The sequence below is a fragment of the Ursus arctos genome, unplaced genomic scaffold (assembly GCF_023065955.2).
Source record: "Ursus arctos isolate Adak ecotype North America unplaced genomic scaffold, UrsArc2.0 scaffold_18, whole genome shotgun sequence".
In the NCBI taxonomy this organism is placed as follows: domain Eukaryota; kingdom Metazoa; phylum Chordata; class Mammalia; order Carnivora; family Ursidae; genus Ursus; species Ursus arctos.
In genome coordinates this window covers 57,875,168-57,896,856 of record NW_026622852.1, presented here as the reverse complement: position 1 = coordinate 57,896,856, position 21,689 = coordinate 57,875,168, and the positions used below count along the sequence as shown (strand labels likewise).

At 61.2% G+C, this 21,689-nt stretch overlaps 1 protein-coding gene across 2 annotated transcripts in view; it reads left to right on the top strand.

Moving 5' to 3' along the window:
- The window catches only part of VAV2 (vav guanine nucleotide exchange factor 2), a 167,913-nt gene that overhangs the window by 17,865 nt on the left and 128,359 nt on the right, over window positions 1-21,689 (top strand). For both annotated transcript variants that reach the window (XM_026514298.4, XM_057313820.1), the window contains exon 2: window positions 14,077-14,193. In XM_026514298.4, coding sequence (XP_026370083.1) covers window positions 14,077-14,193 — 117 coding nt within the window. The remainder of the gene's footprint in view (window positions 1-14,076; window positions 14,194-21,689) is intronic.

The window sequence follows — 21,689 nt, the reverse complement described above, 5'->3', positions numbered from 1 at the left end:
CGCAGTCCTCCCCACCCCGAGCTGCTCCACTGCACTCTCACTTCCCTCGGCCGCCCCCCTTCTCTCGAAAATAACACCGGGGTGGGCGGGCACCTCGCAGGCCCGGCCTGGGAGCCTGGCTTCAACCGTCTCTTCCCGTGGGGGGTGGGCATAGGCGGGTGCTCTCCTTCGGGGTGCCCCGTGCACGGCACCACGCGGGGCCTGGCGGGCGTTGGGGTGATGGTGGGATGAGGGATGAGTGGGCGAGCACAGGAAGGTCGGGGACCGTGCCTGGGGCTTCCCGGGGCGCTGGTCCGCCCCACCGCTCTCCTTTGGTGGAGCCCGTCTGTGCGGAAGGCTGTTGGGTGGTGACCCTCAGGGACGGTGACTCTGCCACGACGCCCCCTGTAGCGGACGTGGAGCCTTGGGCTCAGTTGTGGGAATGGCCGTTCGCCGTCGTGTGACTGGTGGTGAAGCTGTGGGAACACCCCGAAGGCCCAGAAGCCAGGGGTCGCTGGAGCGTGTGGCCCCGGCCTGGGGAGAGTCCCAGACGCCCGGCGCGGGGTGTCATGCTGCCAGGGAGGAAATGCCAGCACCCAGAGCTGTGCACTATTCCCAGCAGTCCATTTTGTAATAACAAAAAATCCAGAATCAAGAGTGTGGATGGCAAAAAGCCCTTGCGTGGTAAGTGATGTTTTAGGGCTGGAGCTCATGGGCTTTTAGTTTATTCCAGACCTCCCCCCTTTATCTAGGACAGGTCGTTTGTATTTTGGGAGAAAAGACAAAGAGCAAAGTTTTGCCCCTGGAGTGCTGTCGCAGGCACCTTTCCTTCCGTTACAACCAGACGGAACCTGCAGGGGAGGCCTCAGTTTCCCCACTTGGTGAGGTGGCTGGTGCCCGTTATCCCAGCGCAGAAAGGCTCCGGGGCCTTGGGTTCCGTGGGAAGGTGAGCCGCCACGTCTGCTGTCCATCCTCCCCGGGCACCCTGAGCAGGTGGGCCGCGGCTGGAGCTTGGCTGCCTGCAGCTGAAACGCCAGCTCTGGCTCAGCTTTCCCGTGTGGGGACAGCTGGGGGCATGCCCGCCCCTGCCCCCAGGCCCCCCTGCAGCCCCCCCCCAGCTTGGCTCCTGCCCCATTGGGGGCGGAGGGTGAGTCTGCAGCTGCGAACATTCCTGACCCCAGTTCAGGGGAGAGCGCCCAGCTGCTCCTGGCAGACAATGGAGCCCCCGCTCCCTGCTCCCCATGCCCCCTCGGTGCTCTGCCCTGGGGCTGGCGCTGGAGCGGCTGGAATTTCCAGAAAGTGCAGCTTCTCCAGTGGAGGAAAGGAGGGAAGTCCGTGTTCTCAGAAATGTGCTGTGCTGGCCGCCCGGCTGGGCTTTTGATACGTTCACAAGATGCACTTCTCCCAAAGCCAGCCCAGAGTGGAGATGGCTTTTTAAGAAATCCTAAAAGTAATGCTCAGTTGTTGGAAAAAGGAAAAGAAGAGACAATTCAGGATAGTTCCCAGACTCCCGCCCCAGGCAGGCCTGTGTCCCTGTGACTCTGAGGCCCCCCAGACCCCCCACTGTCCATCGGAGGCTGGTTTTGCGGCTCCTGAGATATCCGGAGACCCTCCTGTGGGGCTGGGGGCAGGGAGGGATCGCGCGGGGGCCCAAGATGCAGTGAGTGACCCGCGGCCGGGCGGGGGTCCTGGTGCGCCATCCAGTTTTTTATCGTGAACTACGAGCTGGAAGTTCAGTCTTGGGTGCTTTCAAGGGCACCGTTGAGCGGCGTTGGGTGCGTTCAGGCGGAGGTGCAGCCGTCCCTCCGTCCGCGTCCAGGACTCGTTCACCTCGCAAACCTGGAAGTGCACCCGCTGAGCGACCCCTGCGCGCCCCTCCCTCCAGCCCCGGCCTCCACCGCTCTACTTTCTGTTTCTGCGGATTTGACTTTCCCGGGGCCTGTGGGAGCGGATCCTGCAGCACCCCGTCCTCTAGCTGTTTTGGCTCAGCATCACATGCTCCAGGCCTGTCCACGTCGTGGCAGGTGTCAGGGTCTTTTTCCTTTTTAAGGCTGAGTAATGCTTCACGGTGTGGCTGGACCACGTTTTGTTGTCCATTGATGGGTGGGCTGCTTCCTCCTCTGGCTGCTGTGAACACGGCTGTGCACACCCTTTGCTCCAGCCCTTCGGATAAATACTGGAGGTGGAATGGCTGGGTCACACGGTAATTCTGTTGTTAATGTTTTCAGGAGCCGCTGTTACCGCTTTGCGCAGGCGTTCTTGCCCGCACGTGCCTTCCATGTGCTTGGAAGCACACCTCCTAGCAGGTGTGTGTGGGGGGTCTCATTCACACCCGTGTCGAAGCTGCAGGAACCCCCCCCCCCCCGGAGGTCTATACCCCTGAGCCCCAGGGACTGCAGTCAGGCTCACCAAATGGGGAAGCCAAGGCTTTGAGGGAGGCAGAGACTTGTCCACGGTCCCCAGCAAGCTGTGTGCCAAATGGAGGTGCGTGTGCCCCATGTTCTTCTGCCCTTGCTGGCTGTCAGGGGGACCAAGGTGGGGCAGGGGAGATGAGGTCCTGATTCAGGAGAGTTCCCATGCGCATTTTCCCCGAGGTCCTGATTCGGGAGAGTTCCCATACGCATTTTCCCCGGATGGAGAGCAGAGGCTGCAGTTCCCACCTGAGGTCATGGCCAGCCCCTCTGAGCCCGTGGGGGGCCCGTGGGGAGGCAACGGTGTGGGAACAGAAATCGGGAGAGAAGTGACTTCAGAAGGCACAGCTGAGATTTCACACGTAAAGGGCGTCCCTCGTGTGAGGGACACTGGGGAGTGGTGGCGGGGCGCCCAGCCTTGGCATCAGGAGCGGGACCCTCTCCCTGGCTTCTTCATGGAGGGATGGCTCCCTGTGGGTTCCCTACTGCCTGGGCCATAAATGACATGGGGACATTTGGGGTGTGGATGAATATTCGATTGAGTGAAGCCCCTGAAGGGGCCGGGGCTCCTGACAGGTTGAGACCCCATGGGCGGATATTCAGAGAAGCGGGGCCTCCGCTCCTCCCCCACCCTGGGAGCCAGCAGCTTCCCTGCAGACCGAGCCTGGGAGGTTTCCCTGGCTCCCCACTCCGGGGCTGGCGGAGCCTCCTGGGTTCTTGAGCAGTGCCGTCCTCTCTTCTCACCGAGCTCAGCTGGCATTTATGGCACGCGGACGGTGGCCTTATGAAAATGAAGAGCATTGAAACACAGAAGAACGTGTGTACCTCTTATTCTCCACCTGGTTGGACTTCAAAATACATTTCCCTGAGCCCTTGTCCACTTGCAGACGTGCTTGTGCTGAGCTTTACTCATCACGACACAGACATGCTCGGTACACACACGCACAGGTTCACACGCCCCCTCGTGCACCCCACACGGAGCACGTCCCGCTCACCGTAGCTGTGGAGTAACTGAGGGAGGGGGGCCCAGTAAGCTGTCAGCTGTCGCTACAGCCCGACCTCCCATTCCCACACAGGGGACCAGTCCCCCCTTCCCCTGCAGTCCTCTGGGGTCACCATCCGGCTTCACTGAGCTCCTCCTCGGTGCTGCTCGTGCTCTGGGCACTTGGGGTCCTTGAGAACATCCGTTAGCATGAGAGGTGGTTCTTGCAAGGCCTCGTGGCCCCTGCAGAGCGAGAGGCAGCCCGAAAAGGCCTCTCCCCAGGTTGGGTGCTGCATGGACGCCACCCCTCGGGGGGCTTTGCTGGCCGGCTGGGTGGTCACCCCCGGCCCCCACGGCGACGGAACGGATTCAGCATCCTCGACTGTGCGTGTGGGGACGGGTGGACAGACGGACGGCTGGATGTCAGCTGTGTGTGTGTGTGTGTGTGTGTGTGTGTGTGTGTGTGTCTGGGGGAAGTGGCAGTCCCTGTGGCTCCCAGCTGCTCTCAGGAACCCCCGGGAGCTGTGGGATGACAACTAAACAGGACGCTTGACCCTTCTTGCGATGATGTGTGTCCACCCGAGGAGGCATCCCCACGAGCGTCCGCGTGCTGCGGCACTTCTGGAACGGTGGAGGAGGACGTCTCACGTCCCTTGGTGTCCCTAAGGTGATGGGACCTCGAAGATGCCATTTGTGAGGCATGGGGTTGCCGCACGTGGGAGATCGCTTGCAGGGTCAGGCTGTACTGGGAAAGTGAGAGGGGGTCTCAGCTGCCCCCAGCTGGGCTGTAGCCCTTGGGCGAGAGGATGGCTTTCACAGACTTGGGCGGGGGAACGGACACCTGGGGGTGGGGAACGACAGGCCTGCTTCGGCCCCCTGATTTTGGGGTCCTCGAACTGGGCCCCCTCCTGTAGCAACATGGAGACAGCCACTGAATGGGGGGTCTGGAGGCCTTAGACGTGCCCTCAACCTGGAGCTTGGGTCACAGGGGCAGGGGTCGCTGGGAGGGTGTGGCAGGGGTAAGGCTCAGTTTTGAACCCAAATCTCTCTGCCTGAAAGTTGGCTGGGTTTGCCTGAGCCCCGCACATCGATTCAGGGGTGCCTGGAGCTAGACCAGGCACTGTGATGTTCAGAAGGAGGAGACAGGGAGGTGGGTCTGGGGCCCACCAGAGCCCTGAGTTAAAGCTGGGGGACCAGTGTGCCAGGTGTAGGATATAGGGGCTCCCACCTGAGTGGGGGCTGTGGGGGACCTGTGGGCGACAGGACTCCTGCCTCAGTGTCTCATCAAAACCCATGTCATCCATCCATCCATCCACCCTGCATACCTTCGCTGAGGGCCTGTGGGTGCCATGCTCATGCTAAGGTCATGGAGCGGTTTGGGACAGGAGGGCCGCCTCTGCCTGGTGAGTGACCCGGGGCTGCCATGATAAATGAGCACGGTGGGGGTGTGCGACAACATTCTGCCACCCGGAGCCCAGAACTCTGAGGTCAAGCTTTATCGGGGCTGTGCTCCTCCCGAGGCTCTGGGGAGGCTCCTCCCTGCCTCTCCCAGCTCCTGGTGGCCCAGGTGTCCTTGGCTCAGGCCGGCGTCCCTCCCATCCCTGCTCCGTCCTCGCACAGCCTCTCCTCTTCTTCCTGTGACTCCGCTGTGTCTCTCATAAGGGACCCTTGCTGTTGGCTTTAGGGCCACCCCAACCCAGGATGATCTCACCCTGAGATCCTTAATTACATCTGCTTAGATCCTTTTTCCAAATAAGATCACATTCCTAAATTCTAGGAGTCAGGACACGGACATGTCTTTTTTGGGGTCACCTTTCAACCTTCCTACACTTGGTAGATAGCTTCCTCAAGCCTCAGTCTCCTCATCTGTAAAATGGGGATCATGCCCGTGGTCCACTGATCATGTCAACATCAGTAGAGCTGGTCAGCCCAAAGGCCCGAGTGTGCTCCCTGGTGCGGGGAACATGGCTCACCCCTGGTGGTGCCTGCTGTGGGTATCACCCTGTTTGACAGGGGAGGAAACCAAGGCACGGAGAGGTGAAGTGGCGGTCCCCGTGTCCAGGCTGGGCTTCTGGCCATGGCCTCATGGAGCACAAGGACCGCAGAGGGGAAGGAGGTGAGGCTCCCTGATTGGGTCTGGGCCCTGCCCCGTGACTGGGGCTTTGTGGGCATCCCCCAGGGCATCCCCCGGAGTGGAGGAGGGGTTCTCCAGGGGGTACACCCAGCCTGCCCCATCAGGGGCTGTAACTGGGGACTTGGTGGGAGGGGTCTCTCCCAAGGAAGAAGTCACTCCGAACCCCCTCTCTGCTCACGCTGACTTTCCCCAGGTGCTCGTTCCCACCCCCCTCCAACCCGACCAGCCAGGGAAGGGTTGACCGTGGGGCCACTTGCCTGGGATGGGTTTTGACACTTGGCTGCACACACGGCTCCCACCTCGCCGTCTGCCTTTGCTTCGGAGCGTGGAAGAAGCTTTTTGTGGCCCTCTTGTTTTGGAAGCTCTCTGGTACTTCAGTTTTATTTTCCCTCAATATTTGCAGCCCAGCAGGGAGGGGTAATAAGGAGATCCGCGGTTTCAGACGGGAGCGCCATAATCTGGTGTGTGCTGCCCATTCAGGGACGCATTTGCGTTTAATTTCGGCAGGCAGCAGGAGAACAAAAATAGCCGAACGTGTTCTGCTTGGATCTCTCTGGAATCGGATTGCCCAGATTGCACTGGAGAGAGGAGCTCGCTCTGAGGTTGACCTCTGAGGCTGCTTTTCTGGGAGGAAGAAGAGGTGGAGAAAATGAGTTAGCCGGGTCAGGGGCGATGTCACAGGAGGCTTGCGAGCCGGTGTTAGCGGTCTGCGCTGGGCTGCGGGGGAGACAGGAGGGGCCGTGGGTCCCAGGGCTGGGGGTGGGGGACGCGGGGGCGCCACGCCAGGCAGCGGCCGCGCTAATCTCTCTGAGCCTTGACTGCCTGCAGCGGCCAGGCAGCAGGAGAGTGGGATTTGAACCCTCCGGGGTTCAGAAGCCAGCTCAGGGAACATGGTTGGATGCACAGGGAAATCCTAGAAAAGCAATTTCCGGCTGGCTTTGTAGAAAACCTTTGGTTTGACCCTGACCTTGAAGTCTCGATAACACGGGCCACGCGTTATCCCTCTGGCTCACACAGGCTATTAGGCAGAGCGGCGGGTCTTTTGAGGACTGCTGGGGACAATTTCCATCCAGGTATCGGGCAGAAATCCCGGATTCTTTTCTCGGACAGCTGTGGTTTCTACAGGAGTCCCCGCTGCTTCCCTGTCCATGTCCTCAAGCCTGGGACCCCAGGGCAGGGCCTGGCATACAGTAGGTGCCTATTAAGTGTCTGCTGACTGGCTTGAATGAACCCGCTCTGCTCGGGCTTCCAAGCTGGTACTTTTCCAGGATGGCTTTCCTTGGTGATTTTCCCCCAAGTGCTGATGAGGAAGTACTTTAAGGTTAGGACGGAGTAATCAACTGCAGCCGTCGCCAGCTTGGTACAACTTGGCTTGCTCGCCATCCGCGTGCACCCTCCTGCTGGAGAGCTCGACTTCCTCCCCTATCAGAGCCCGCTGGCCGTAGCTCAGGGGCTGCAGACAGACCGACTGGCCTGGCAGTTGGCAGGGAGCCTGGTGCACTGGGTTTCGGGGCTTGGTTTGTGCTGGTGCTTGCTGGGAGCCAGAGGTCCCCAAAGCCAGGCGTGTGCAGGAATCAGCCCTGACAAAAGCCAGGAGTGAAGCCCCCTGCCCCCACCCCAGGGCTGGACCAGAGCACCTGGGTTAGGCCCGGACCCTCCCCTGGCCACCTGTTGGAGTGGGCAGTCCTCCCGCCATGTTTCCACCGCAAAATGGGACTACGTGACAGCTCGTGAACCATGTTGAGAAGCGAGCCAGACAGCGATGAACCCGCAGGGCTCAGTGCGGTGTGCGGCGTGGCCCTCGGCTGTCTGTTGCTGGGCAGAGTGGAAAAGCCGCCTGACGATGTTTTAGCGCATCTGAGCGTGAGAGACTTGAAACGCTGGGCGCCCGCCATGCGGTGAAGCGAAAGACATTGTGGCCTCACATCCTTTCTGTCTCTGTTCGGTGACAGACGTAGTGCTGTGGGTCAGGCTGCCCCGCGTGTGGTGGGCGCGGGGCTGCCATGCTGGACACGGCCTGCCCTTGACCTGGGGCGAGGCTGGCCTCCGCAGACGGCCGTGGCACAAAGGCAGCTCCGCCCTGTGCTCCCGGGGGGAGCCTGGCCCTGCGCAAAGGCGGCCCGTGTTCATCCATGAGCCCGCGGGCGCCGCGGCTCCCAGTGCGCGTGCAGCCGAGGAAGTGGCCAGCGTGCGGGAAGAGCTCCTGCCCAACGGTGCAGACGGAATCCAGCCCCCGACACTGTGCCAATGAGCCCCAGCCGGGCCTGCGCGTTCCCTGCCTGAGCAGTGCAGTGCCCCCAGCGCGTGGTGTGCGACCGGTCACGGTGGCATCGGCCCTGTGCCGGCGAGGGGAAGCCCCTCGGTGTTGATGCTGACCATCCGGGCTGTGGAGTCCAGTCCCCGGTCCGACCGCCCGAGCCGCAGGGTCCTCTCTGAAGTGGGTGATAAACGACCCGCATCCCCCGAGTTGATGGCACGGTGTGTGGGTGGAGCGTAACGGCTGGTGCAGAGGGGCCCGTGGGTGGTATGACGTTGCAGGAGGAAGTGGTCATGCCAACCCCAGATTCCACCTGCCTTCTTGTTTCTGGAAGAGGTGCTTGGGGAAGTGAGGACCTCCCCCAAGCAATGACATCGGCTCATACAGTCCCTGGATGCCTCTAAAGCCTTCATGGGTCCTGGCTGCTTGGGGGAAAGCAGGGCCATTTTGGAGTGTCAGCCCTTGGGACACCCAAGCATGCTTCATAGACCCTCCCTCTTTCCCTCATTCACGAGATACTGAGCCTCCTGTTGTCCCAGGGGTCTGGGACTCACGGGGAGAAGATGGTCTCCGTTTCTATCCACGGAGTGTCTGGCTAGCCTGTCACCTCCAGGCTAACTGTTTATTTACCCCCAGGGCCCCAAATTGGAAAGATCCGTTCCGGCACGCTGCACCTGCTAGATAATAATGAAGCCATTTTAAAAGGTTTTGGAATGAGCATGGTATAAATAAAACAAGAAGTTAATTCATTTCCCCATTTTTTATTGATCAAAGGCGTGTCAGCTGCCAGTCAGAGCGTCAGATCAGCGGCGTGGCCCCGGGCGGTCAGGGTCACTCCGGCAGGGACCGCATGCGGTGTGTCGTGGGGAAGTGCTTGTTGAGACATTTCAAGAACTCTCCGCGGTGTCTGTGGCAATTCGAATACGCAGGCCCCCCGCCCCTGGCTCTCTCAGAAATGCAGAGGTTGTAAAGGCGTCTGTCGTGCGGGCGGCTGGGAAGCTGGTACGCCCTGTCTCCCTCCAGCTCCCGCGGGGGCTGTGGCGCCCGTGGGTCTCTCTTGAAGGGGGCACGGGGAGGGTGCCGTTCATCTCCCTGTGGCTTGTTGGGTTGTCCTTTGGCCGGCCTCCGTCTCTCTCCCCCGCCTCTGGGCAGCAGCGTTGAGGGGTGAGGCTGGTATTGAGAAGCTAGCAGAGGTGTGGACGCAGGGCCCGGGTCTACCTGGGGTGTGGCCCGGAAGGAGGTTGGCCCCGAGTGCCGATCCCAGGGCCTCACCCCCTGCCTCTGCTGTTGCAGGGCACGGCATCCCGGGACGCTCTGGGAATGCGGACTTCAGGATGTCCGGAGGGGGTGGCCCCAGTGTCGGCTGGCGCTTTCTGAAGCAGTTATCTTGAGGGCGGGGCCCAGCATCGTAGCCCTCAGGGGCAGAGTGTCCTTCGGCGTCTTGCAGATGGAGGCACAGGTGTGGAGAGGACAGGCCTCTCCCCACCAGACGTGCGGGCTGGGGTCTGCCACTGAGCCTCCCGCCCTGCCCCAGGTGGAGCTGGGACCCCAGGCGTGGGAGGGCTGGGGATGCCAGCCAGGGGCCCAGGGAGTGGCTTTTCATGTCAGTGGCAGTTCACAGGGGCCAGGGAAGGTCGGGGGGATCCAGGGAGCCCACCCTGGGGCTTTCCCTGTGGGACTCCCCCTCAGTGAGCATTGCCGTGGGGTGCAGCCTGCCCCTGGCCTCCTGACCCAGCTGGCGAGGCAGCCACGGACCTCCCCTGGGGCAGGCCCTGTAAGAGGAGGTGAGGGGGCACCCCGAGAGGTTCCCCTGCTCCTCGCCAGTTCTCCGAGCCTCACTTTGTCTGTGTGTGAAATGGGGCAATCCCGTTCCACACCTCACAGGGCCACTGCAGGTGTCGGTGGGTTCGTGTGCTAGCGCACGTGAGCGTGCTGCCGGCCATGCAGTAAGCAGCCGGCCCCTGGTTACCTCCCTCCACTGATGCTTCATTCAGACGGCGCATCCCCAGTAGGAAGCCTGCTAACCAAGGGGCTTCGCCTCGCTGGGCCTCAGTTTCTCCTTTTGCACCTGCCTCTCAGTACTGGAGTACGTGAGCAAGTCCTGAGGGCACAGAGTAGAGCCCCTGGCCCTGGGCATGTGTGGTGGACGCCGGATGGATGTGCGTTCTGGGGACAGGGTGTCCGATTTCCTATTCCAGCTCGCCCGCGAGGGGCCATGGGAGAAGACACGGAGGTCTGAAGGCTGCCCTACCTGGAGGCCAGGCCGTCCAGGTCTCCTCCACGTCTCCATGTGGGGCAGGCAGTGTCTCCTAGATCGTAAGTCAGTTTCGGTGCCACCAAAGTGGCCGTGTGGGGCCAGGAAGCCCGGCCCCGATGTTGCTCCGGGGCCTCGTGGCTCAGATGTGGGGTTGTGGCTCCCAGGGCTGCCTCTGCCTCTCACGCCCGGGATCCCTGTGCTGGGGTGGGCCTTTTGAGGGCCGATGATGATAGCGGGCAGCAGGCCCTGCGAGGCTGGTGGGGGGTGGCTGGGCACGGAGCCTGTGTGTTCTCGCTAATCTGATTTCAGCCTGATGAGTGGGTGGGACAGAGGGGTCAGGAGTCCACTGCACGGGCGGCCGCCTCTTGGCACAGTGGCCAGGGCCCTCCCCGTGGGCTGGGGCTGGGGGAGCAGCGGGCGGGCAGTGCCCAAACAAACACAGCAGGGACCTACTCAGCTCTGGGCTGCTTGTCCCTTGTATGGGGGCCAGTTTTCCGGGGACAGACCCTTATTGTGGCCACTTAGAGGGACTTCTGGGGCTGAGTGTTCGTCTCCAGATGCCGGTAAAGCTATGGCTGCTGCTCAGAGAGGGCCTGGAGGGCCGAGCAAAGAGGCCACGGGGACACGGCCAGCGGCCAGGCCTTCTCTGGCCCCAGGACAAGGATGGGCAGCTTCCGACCTGGCACTGGCCACTGTCTGGACCCTCCCTCACCTGCCGTCACTCAGCCTGTGGCTGGGATGTGCCCACGACGTGCTCTCCCCATCTTGCCCTCGGGAGTCTCTTTCCCAGAGTCTGAAGCCGTCCCTGCTGTGAGCGAGGGACCGTGAGCCTCTGACTGGCCAGGCCTCAGCCCCATGCCCTCCTGCACCCAGGGGTGGGGGGGGAGGGAGAGGCCGGTGGTCAGGCGAGTGGACACGAGCAGCAGAAACAGCAGGCCCGCTGCCCCCACTGAGTGGGAAGAGGAAGGGACCAGGAGTCCGGACACAGGGCCGGCCGTTCCTTGCTCTGCCCCTCTCTGCGTCCGGCCACTCACCTAATTGTACGACAGTGGGGTGGGCGGAGTGACCGTGTTTCTTATCATTCGGAGCAGGCCACCTGTGAGAGGGCAAGGGACACTGGTGCTAAGTGTAGCGGACAGTCGGAGTGCCTGGGACGCACAGACACCCGTCCTCTCGAAGGACCTTCACTGCTCCGCGGCAGATGTCGGTTCCAGTCTTGGCTCCGCCTCCTTCTGCTTGGGAGCTTCCGTTTCCTCTTCTGAGAGATGGGGTGAATGATTGGAGGGTGGGGAGTAGAGGCATCGGTGGCCGAGCAGCGGAGCTGGCCGGGCGCTCGGGAAGCTCTCCGTGAAGGACGCTGCCTCCTTTCGCCGTGGGGCCCTGTTCTGCCATGTCCCTCTCCCAGGGTCTGAACCTGTCTGTGTGCCTCAGTTTTCCCGGGGCCAGCCTTCCGTGGGCCACGAGCTGCGTGGGGCTCCGTCCTGGAAGGTTGGGGCCCACACGGCTGCTGCGGGGAGGGGCCAGGCAGGCAGACACTGTGCCCGCAGGGCAAGGGGCGCCGGCCTGTCCTGAGCCCCGAAAGGAAGCCTGGCCTCGCCAGCTGCTATTATGGTTAGGAGCTGTGTAATTAACTCTAAAAATGGGAGGCCTAGGAGGACATAACGTGGATGCTTAGTGGAAATTGGAGCCGGGCGATGCTCAGACAGCAGGGGAGCCAGGCCGAGGCTGCAGGGCGGGCGGGAGGGTCTGAGACCAGCAGGGCCCCGGGGGGTGCGGGCTGGGGCGGCCTGTTTCTGGCCCGCAGACTAGGGGGCTTCAAGCAGAGGGAGCGTATCCTCACGGCTCTGGAGGCTAGAAGCTTGGTCAAGGTGTGTGCCAGGCTCTTTCTCGGGGCCCCTTCCTGCTTCCAGTGGTTTGCTGGCCATCGCTGGCCTTCATCAGTGCACGGGAGTGCCCCTGGATCTCTGTCCCCACCAGCACGTGGCCTTCCTCTTGGGTCTCTTTCTCCGTCTTTCTTTTTTTTAGTTAAATTTTTGTTTTATAGCAGAAAAATCAGGATACATAAGATTTACCTTATTTTGGGTGGAGGGGCAGAGAGAGGAGAGAGAATCCCAAGCAGACTCCCCGCTGAGCATGGAGCCCGACACGGGGCTCGATGCCACCACCCTGAGATCGTGACCTGAACTGATGTCAAGAGTTGGCCGCTTAACCGACGGCACCACCCAGGAGCCCCCAAAATTTACCATTTTAAGCATTTTTAATACGTGTACCGTCACATCTAGAACTCGTTCACTGTCCCAAATGGAAGCCGTCCCCAGGAGACACTGCCCAGCCGCCCCCGCCGGCACCACCGTTCTGCCCGTCTCTGGGAGCTTAGCCCTGTGTAAGTGGGCTCCTTCGGTGTCTGTCCTTTCACATCCATATGCTTCAGAATCTTCAGGTCTCGGAGGACAAGACTGTGGAGCGTTTGAAGCCAAAACCAGTGGCCGTAACTATTCCATTTAAATTAATTAAAATAAAATTGTCAATGTAGTGTTTCCGTCGGACTAGCTTCATCAGTGCTCAGTGGGCACATGGGTCTCATGGCACCCCTGCTGGACAGCAGGTGCACAGAACACATCCATCCTTCCAGAAAGTTCTGTGGGGGCATACGTTTGCACGCTCACGGAGATGAGAGAGATGACAAGAAACATCATTGGACCTGGGGCCGGAACGTTCTTTGCTCTCAGGACGTCATGGTTGTCCTTTGTTGAGGAAACGTGAGGAAGTACCGTCTGTAGACGAGGACGTGTGGGATCCATGTTGCTCTGATTGTGGGAGGGGGAGTCCTTGTTCTTAGGAGCGCTCAGATTTTGGGGGGGATGGGGTCGCGTCTGCGGTTTGCTCTTGCAAGTTCAGGAAACATGGTGTGCACACAAAATCGGTGAGTCCGCGTCGGCTGTGATCGGGGACTGGTCCTGGCCTGGGCGGGAGGAGAAGCCCAGCCCAGCTCCGGGGTGGGGGGTGGGCATGGCCACGGGGGGTACACGGGCGGGTGAGATGCCGCTTGTTTTATGCCTGGCTGGCCGTAGCTTCTGACTTCGGCCTGTCCTTGTCACTGTCTGTCCCTGCGTCTGTCCCTGCGTCTGCATGTCCGGTGGGAGGTGCACAGGCTAGTTCTCTTGCTGTCCGGCCCTCGGCCCTTTCAGGATAGCTGTTCGCGAGGATGAGTGCTCAGTTCTGGGGCCCGCAGCCACGCATGCTGCTGTCCTTGCCTCGGGGACGCCCTTGCCAACTGGACTGGGTGGGCCGACCGCCCCCACACCCAAGTGCTCACCATGCCGTCAGGGTACACACCCCGGGAGACATGTCTGGTTGAAAAGCCAGCCCTCAGGAGCCGAAGCCGCTGTCCCTGGTCCTGCAAGTGGGACTCAGTGGACAGGATTCGAACCTGGGTCTGGAGCCGCTCCGACTCCTGCTCTCCGGGCCGCCTGGCCTGCTGCCCCCATGCCTTCTTTGTCAGCTCCTTCTCCACGGGGACTGCAGCCCGCGATCCCGTTCAGCCCCCAGCCCCAAACCTCCTGCCGCAGCTGCTTCACCAAGCACACTGTGGGTGGGAGCTCAGACATGGGGTTGCCGGGTGGAGGAGACGCCCCGGATGTGCGTCTGGGAACTCTGGCCCCGGTGTGTCCCCTAGCCTCCTGCCGTGACTGGTGTGTGCCGTTCCGGGGTCCCGCACAGATGGGACGGCTTCCTCGGGGGCCAGTCTGTGCGTGGGAGTGTGCACACACGTGTGTGTGTGCGTGCTCTGTTTTTGCTGGCTCAAGACCAGCGTATTTCCAGTCCTGATTGTCCACGCTGGATCCTCTGGGCAGGGGTGTGGGGCAACGGGTCATGAGGGGCCAAGGTGAGCGGGGGCGCTGGTGGTGTCTGGACCAGCGGGCCGGTGGGGGTGAGGCTTCCCAGGGCAGGAGTGTGCGTCTGTGCCGGCACCTGGAAGCCCGAGTTTGCTGCGGTGACGGCCACTCTTACTACAGACCCTGCAGGCTCTCAGTGTTCCTCTCTTCTCTTCTCTAGTTCCTGTGCTTGAAGAACATCCGTACCTTCCTTAAAGTCTGCCACGATAAATTTGGACTGAGAAACAGCGAGCTGTTTGACCCCTTTGACCTCTTCGATGTCCGAGACTTTGGGAAGGTGAGTGGTCTCTTCTCCAGTGTCCGGGCGTGGTGGCCGAGTGTTGGCTCGGTGCAGGGGGGAGGGAAGGGACAGGCCTGGCCCCTCCAACACGGCGCTGCGTGGGCCTTTCCACCCCTGTGTCCCACACGTGCAGGCTGGGCTGTGTTACAGACAGGAGGGCGCATTGGGGGCCGAGGGTGGCGGGATGGCCCCTCCGCCTCTCATGACTCTCAGGGTGAGATCAGGCATCGAGAATCCAGGAGGGTGGAGGGAAAGCAGGGTGTGGACGTGGACAGAGCTGGGGCACTTGCTGCCCCAAATCTCCAGTTCTTGACGGGAAGATGGGCAGGTGCCAGCTCCTGGGGGGGAGGGGCTGAGATGCTGCAGGTGTGGTGTTTATCGTGGTGCGTGTGAAAGGCGCTGTGGCGGTGACACCGGAAGGAAGCAGAGCGGTCTCTGGCTCCAAGCGTGTTAGGTGGAGGGTGATGACCTGAAGCCCCAGGTTCCCTGGAGGTGATCCCCTAGTTCCGTGGCAAACAACTCAGAAGTCTCCCCAAGTTCTCAGTAGTGTCACTTGGCAGCTGGCCTGCAGAAGGTCTGCTGGGTCTGGCCAAGGGACCCGAGGTGGGGCAGTTCCAAAGTCTGCAGGCTGCCGGGGCGGGGGGTGGGGTGGTGGTTCAGCTCATCTATGAGCTGGCTTCGAGGTGAGCCTGCCTTCATAGTGACATGAGACGTCACAGGTGGTCCCAGGTTGCTTCTTGTACATGGCTGGGATGGGGACCATGATACCTTCTGACGGATGGAGGCTGAGGGCTTGAGGGAAGAGCTGGTCTGGGCTGCCTGTAATCCAGGGGGTCCCCAGTCTCTGTGCGCTCTCCCCGCACCGTGGGCCCCCGCCCCCCCATGCTGCTGGCACAGGCTCGGCTAGACTGCTGCTTCCCGGACAGCCTGAGGAGCCAGTTTCCACCTGCTGATGGGAAATATCAGAAGATATTTATTGCCTAATTTATCTGAGAAGCATTATCGGGGACTGGGTGTTTGAGGAAATGTGCTATGAATGCATGATCTATGAAATGCAGAGGGATTTCTGTATTTGCTGTTACAAGTGCTGAGAAGTCTGTTCCAAGAGGAGACTTCCCTTGAGGTGCTAGGATTACCGTCAGTAGCCAGGACTTTTCCATAAGCCACCTGGCGTGATGGTACTGCCCCCGAGTTCTGGAATTCGCTAGGAAGGAGATTCAGGGACCCCCTCAGGAGCCCATCCTCGTATGATCACCACTTCTTAGTGGTTTCTGCTCCCCCTGGAAGGGCTCACTCACGTCCCTGCTGCGGCGGTGACCCCGCCTGGGGCTCCAGGCCTCCGTGCTTCCCTGCGCCCTGGGGCGCGTGTGCTGGGGCAGGAGCACCGAGGGTGGGATGGGGTCATGCTGCTGTCCTTTCTGGTCGGTGGGCTTCTCAGTTCCCCGGGGCTGCTTTCAAAGGGATTGGAACTCCTCTCCTGTTCTCCTCGTGCACGGCAGTGCCCTGGGCAGGGGAGGGACCTGGACTCTGGACTCCGGGAAGGGGCCTCCAGCACGCATGCACGCAAGCATGTTCTCTTCATTTGTGCGCACACACACTCGTGCACGTATACTGCTCACGCTTACACATGCGCACTGGGGAATGCACACACACATGCACGTATATAGTCACGCACACAACTGCGATTTACAGTAACCGCGTAGAGGAAAAGACAGGATACAGCCTGGCCAAGTGCATTTCTCGGCCGGCAGTTAAAACGCAGGTGAGCCAGGCTGTAATTCCATTTCGGTTTTGATTTGCTATGGCCGAATGCGATGATGTACGTAGGACATACATAAATTTAGATCAAACTCTCGTGATACAACCCACCAACCATGTGGCCACGCGGTTTGCAAGGGGTGCCCCTTGTGCTCATCAGAGGTTCCAGTGAGGCGGCTTGGCTCCAGGGTGATGTCCCCGCTGCACGCAGAGGGGTGGCGTGGAGGCCGCTGCTGGAGCTGGCCTCCGGTCTGCCCACATCGCACTGTGGTGGGCATCGGCGATGCTTTGCCACCCGTGGCCTCTGCTGGGGAAGCCAGGGGTGGGCAGTGGATCTGGGCAGTGGATCAGGACCAGGGGTCGCGGTGGGGGGTTGTCGGAAATGGAGGTGATGTGATGCCTCGGACCCTGGTGCTGAGCTGCGTGTGGGGCCTCGGTTCATGCCCTGCACTGAGGACCCTCGGCTCCGGGAAGGGCAGGGCTCGGGGAGAGCGCCGCCATCCCGCCTCTGCTCTCCATGTTGTGACCCTCGAGTCAGGCTCCTCGAAAGTCTGGCCGTGCTAACTGGCTGGATGACTTGGCAGGTGACACGGTGCCTCTGACCTCTGTTTGCCTGGCTGTGGGAGGCGGCGAGGCGTCCAGCCCTCCATAGGTGCTCCTGAAATGCTGGGCGTTTGTCGCTGTCCCCTGGCCCAGGTTTGGCCAAAAACGGAGCTAGACCCTCGTAAATCTGTGGCCTCTGATTTTTTTTCTCTATTATTTTACTCATAAAATAAGTCTGCACCTTTGGAAGACAGAGCCAGAGAGCTAAGCACGTGGACTGTGGACCCTTGCAGGCTGGGTTCGAGTCCAGCAAGCAGCCATGCCCAAGTGACTGACTCAGTTTCTCCAAATTGTACTTGTAAACTGGCAGTAAGAATACCACCCTCTGAGGTCTGCTGAGCAGGAAGGAGAAATTGCGTTTCTGGAGTGCTTAGCCCCTGGCACACGTCCCAGGAAGCTCACCCTTGTTGTTCACTTCCCTTCTCTTTGGTCCTTTGGCCTCTTGTTGGCTGTGTGGGAGCCACGTGGGAGCCACATGGGGCTCCAGCAGAGCCTGGCCTGGCCCTCCTGCCCTGTCCTCCCCGTCCATCTGGCAGAGTGTCCTTCTCGTTGAGCTCCTCCTGTCCTGCACGTGATTCTTCTTGAGGTAAACCTGTGGTTAGCGTTTCCAAGCTGGGGGCCAGCAGAGGCTTGGGGCGCTGGGTCGTGCTCTCCCCGTGGGGGGCCACTGTCCCAAGTCTGTTTGCTTGGCTAGTCCCCCCTGTTGTCCAGGGATGGGATACCCTGGAAGAACACAGCACAAGCAAAGCCCCAGCACCTGTGGCCTGCTTTGCTTGGTACCCAGACGCACGGGACTGTCGCACCCCTGGAGTGTGGCGCTAGGCAGGGTGCAGACGTGGACGGGCAGGCACGCTGCTGGCAGGCTGGTGGGAAGGAGCATGGCTGGTCTTTTATTCAGGTGTTGTCTCCTGCGATGGGCCTGGCGAGGAGGTCGCTGCGCAGAGCTCCATCTGGGCACGGAGACAGGGCGTAGGTTCTGTCTATCTCTCCAGGGATGTTTATGCAGGTTTCCCACGGGCCTGGCTTTGCCTTTTGGCCTCAAGGAGCTCAGTCGGCACAGCCTGGCTGTTCCAGATGGGCCCGGTGGCCCTCGCTGATGTCAGACCATGAAGATGCGACTCTCGCTCTGCCCTGCCCTTGACCCCCCCGCTGCTGGCCCCGGAGTGATGAGTCCCAGCCATCCGGCAGGAAGGCAGCGGCCGTCCCGATACTGAGCACAGCGCTCAAGGGGGTCAGAATTGACCCTTCAGTTCCTGGGTGGGTGAGGCCAGGGGGCCAAAAGGAGTGATGTCTCCAGCCAGGTCTGGTTGCTGCCTACCGGAACCTGCTGGAGCCTGTGTGGACGGGGATGCTGAGGCTTCCTCTGGGGGAAGGGTTTGGGACTGGCTGGCGGGAGGCTGCCCGGGCTGGGTGTGCAGGGCCAGGGCCCGGAGGGGCAGGTTTCCTTCTCACTTCCTGCTGGTTGTCTTCTGCCTCCAGTCACGGGATTCAGGAGTGGAAAGGAGCCTTATGGAATAGAGGGTTAGTTTGTCTCGGGCTGCCTTAGACGTTTCCAATTATTTTTTTTTGTATCATTTAAGAAGGTTTGTTGCATTCAGATTCTGTCCCTGTCCTGGTTTCATTGTTATTTTTCTAAGCAACTGCTTTTCAGCTTCCTGTCTCCAGTGTGGTTGGAGTCATTCCTTGGGGCGAAAAGGCATTGGTGCATTCATTCATTCCTCTGTCCACCCACTCACTCATTCGCACACCCATGCACACATCTACCCACCCAGCCACCCGCCCATCTACCTACCCCCCCAACCACGCATCCATGTACCCCCCCACCCAGCCACGCATCCGTCTACCCCCCCACCAGCCACGCATCCGTCTACCCCCCACCAGCCACGCATCCGTCTACCCCCCCACCAGCCACGCATCCGTCTACCCCCTCACCAGCCACGCATCTGTCTACCCCCCACCAGCCACGCATCCGTCTACCCCCCACCAGCCACGCATCCGTCTACCCCCCACCAGCCACGCATCCGTCTACCCCCCACCAGCCACGCATCCGTCTACCCCCCACCAGCCACGCATCCGTCTACCCCCCACCAGCCACGCATCCGTCTACCCCCCCACCAGCCACGCATCCGTCTACCCCCCCACCCAGCCACGCATCCGTCTACCCCCCCACCCAGCCACGCATCCGTCTACCCCCCCACCAGCCACGCATCCGTCTACCCCCCACCCAGCCACGCATCCGTCTACCCCCCCACCCAGCCACGCATCCGTCTACCCCCCCACCAGCCACGCATCCGTCTACCCCCCCACCAGCCACGCATCCGTCTACCCCCCACCAGCCACGCATCCGTCTACCCCCCAACCCAGCCATTAAGCACTTAATTTACCATGCGTTTGTGAAGCACTCACTATGCTAGAGATAAAAGGGAAGGAAAGACTTGGCATGGCCTTTGCCCTCAAGGAGAGGCCCAGATTAGCTCCTGTGCCATCAATTGTAGAAAAAAGGAGAGACTGGAAACCCTAGAACTTTTCCAGAAGCTGCCCAGCTCTGGCCCACCTCTCAGCCATGACGCTGGAGGTTTTCCTCTGCGATTTCATTGTGGGGAAGATCCACGCACCAGAAGCATGGCTCGTGTTGTTAAGGGAAAGGCTAAGCCCCTCTCTTTGGGGATGCCGCTGTGGAGAGCTGGGGCTGATTCCCGCGTTCTTCCTGTGTGCAGACCTGCCCGCCCCCCTGGTCCTTGGGCTTCTCCTTTGGCCTTTCTGCTGGGGCAGAGTGGGCCGAGCAGGGCAGGTGCTGAGAGGTCTGGTATTTGGGAGCCCACGAAACCTCAGAAGGTGTTTACTTAACCCAGGAGGAGCGCTGGGAGGGGCAGGCCGGGTTCTCTGCTCCCTGGCGAGACCCTGGGCAGAGGCCTTGGCGGGGCAGTGGGCAGGTGGACCCCTGGAGACCCTCGAGGGCTGCAGGAGCCCTGGGTGTGGCCAGCCACTGAAGGAGCGAGCCCTGCTCACCAGGGGAAGCTGGCCAGGTACTTTCCTTCTGGAGCCTTCTCTCGTGTGGGTTCTGTTGGAGCAAGGTGGTGGAGGTCATCGGCGGAGAGAGAGGGGCTTCCTGTCCACTAGACCCGGGTGGGGGTCCAGACTTCGCAAAGGCTTGGGCTCCTTGAGCTTTCCTTTCTACAGAGATGAGATGAAGAGAGTGTGGCCCCTCGCGCGGCATATGCGGTCTCAGCGAGGACGTGAAGCATGGGTCCTGGCTGCATTTACTAGTGGCTTGGCCCCCCAGCAGGCTCCATGCAGCAGAGCTGAGGGTTCTGGAAAATTGGTTGTGGAAGTCATTCCTTCTTTGGTGGCTCCCCTGGTATTTCTCACATTAAAGGGATTAAGTTTGGGTGGGGCGAGTGTTGGGCATGCGAGCCAGCCGGGGCTTGCTGGTGGGAAATCCCGCCAGCATGTGGACCCTTCCTCTTTCCCGTTGTGCCCTCTGTCGGACACACAGGGCCCAGCATGGGAGGGGGCGTGGGAAGGCCACACGGGGGGCCTGCTTTGGCTGGATCTTCCAGGGAATGCCATGGCCCCGGCTTGCAAGCTGGTTGGGAATTTTGGAGAGAAGATCTTGGTGAGACCACAGAATTTCTGTGGCTTTCTATGGGTATTTTGGTCCCTGGAGGGCACAGAGAATAATCATGACCGAGTGACAGCGCCTCCTTCTGATTGTGCGCTGGCCCTGCAGCCTGGCTCATGTGATCTTCCGGTGCCTCATGACGTTGGGGGTCCTCACCCCACCTCGCAGAATAGGTAAACCCCAGCCTGCAGGGAGCTGCCCTTCCTGGGCCCCGCTCCCCACTCCTGCTGCACTCACTGCCTTTCTTAGGCTAGCCCCCAGGCCGCCCCCTGCCCAGAACGTTCTCCCCATAGCTGCAGAGCCGCCTTCCTGCCCTCTGTGGGGTCTCTGTGCAGATCTCACTGTTGAGAGGGGTGGCACGCCCCCTTTGCTGCCGGCTCCCTTGTGCACAGCACTGCCACAAAGCAACTCGTCCTTTCTCCGTGTGACAGCCTGTCACCGTCCACCTCCTGGCCGTGGGGACTTTTGTTACTGACGTCTCCCAGGTGTCTAGAATGGACCTCAGCACACTGGAGCACCAGTCTGCCTTTGCATGAATACACGGATCTTACAGGAGGAGCCTGGGAAGCCTCTAGTCAGGACGGGTGTGGGGGCACCTTCCAAGGGGCCCTGACGCCCTCCGTGGGTCAGCTGCCTCGCCAGGGCTCGGGGAGACTGGGCATCTGGTGGCGCTCCAGGACCTCCCCCCGGGTGGCGCCCCATCACACACGTCAGGGACCCCTTCCCAGTGTGTAGCGCCCCCAGCCCAGCTGCCCTGTCCTTCCCCCAGGTGTCTTCCCACTGAGCCTGTCAGCACACGCCACAGCACCCCAGCAGTCTGCTGGGGAGTTGGCCCACAAGACGGAACCGGCTTGCTCTGCCAGACCTCCCGTCTGTTCCCGCTGTTGCTGTCACCCCCTCTGCTCCTCCCAGCAATCCCACCCACCGCTGTCCTGGGGCTTCTTGGCCCTGCTAGTGGTCCTAGAAGCCAGGTAGAAATGGAGCCGTTGAGACAGCTTTCAGAGCTTCAGACGGAATGGGGCCCAGATGGCACCAAGCTGGATTCAGAGGTCACCTCACCTCTTGGGGCCATAGTCTCCCCATCTGTAAAATGGGGTTGCAGCTCGGCCGCTCCTCTGAGAATTGCGGTGGACGAGCTGGCAGGGTGCGGCCGTGCACGCTGGTTCGGAGCCCGCAGCTCTCAGGGTGGTGCCCTCGTCCCCACCCCCGCGGAGCTGGGGGCTGGTGGCCTTGGCGGGGGGGCGGGGTGTGGCCAGTGGTGCCTGCCGCCGAGCGCCAGCCTCACCCAGCCCCGTCGTCCAGCTTGTGCTGCGTCAGCCCCGTCATTGATTTCTCTGTTTAGCGTCTGCATCGATGAGCGGGTCCCCTGGGCGCTGTCTGGTCCGGGAAGGAGGTAGCAGGCAGCCTCAGGGTATCCATCGCACACCCCTTATCTTTGTACCCTGGCCCTGCACTGCCACGCGTTTGCCCGTCTCCTCCTCGTGTTTGATCCCTCGTTTGCGGAGAGCAG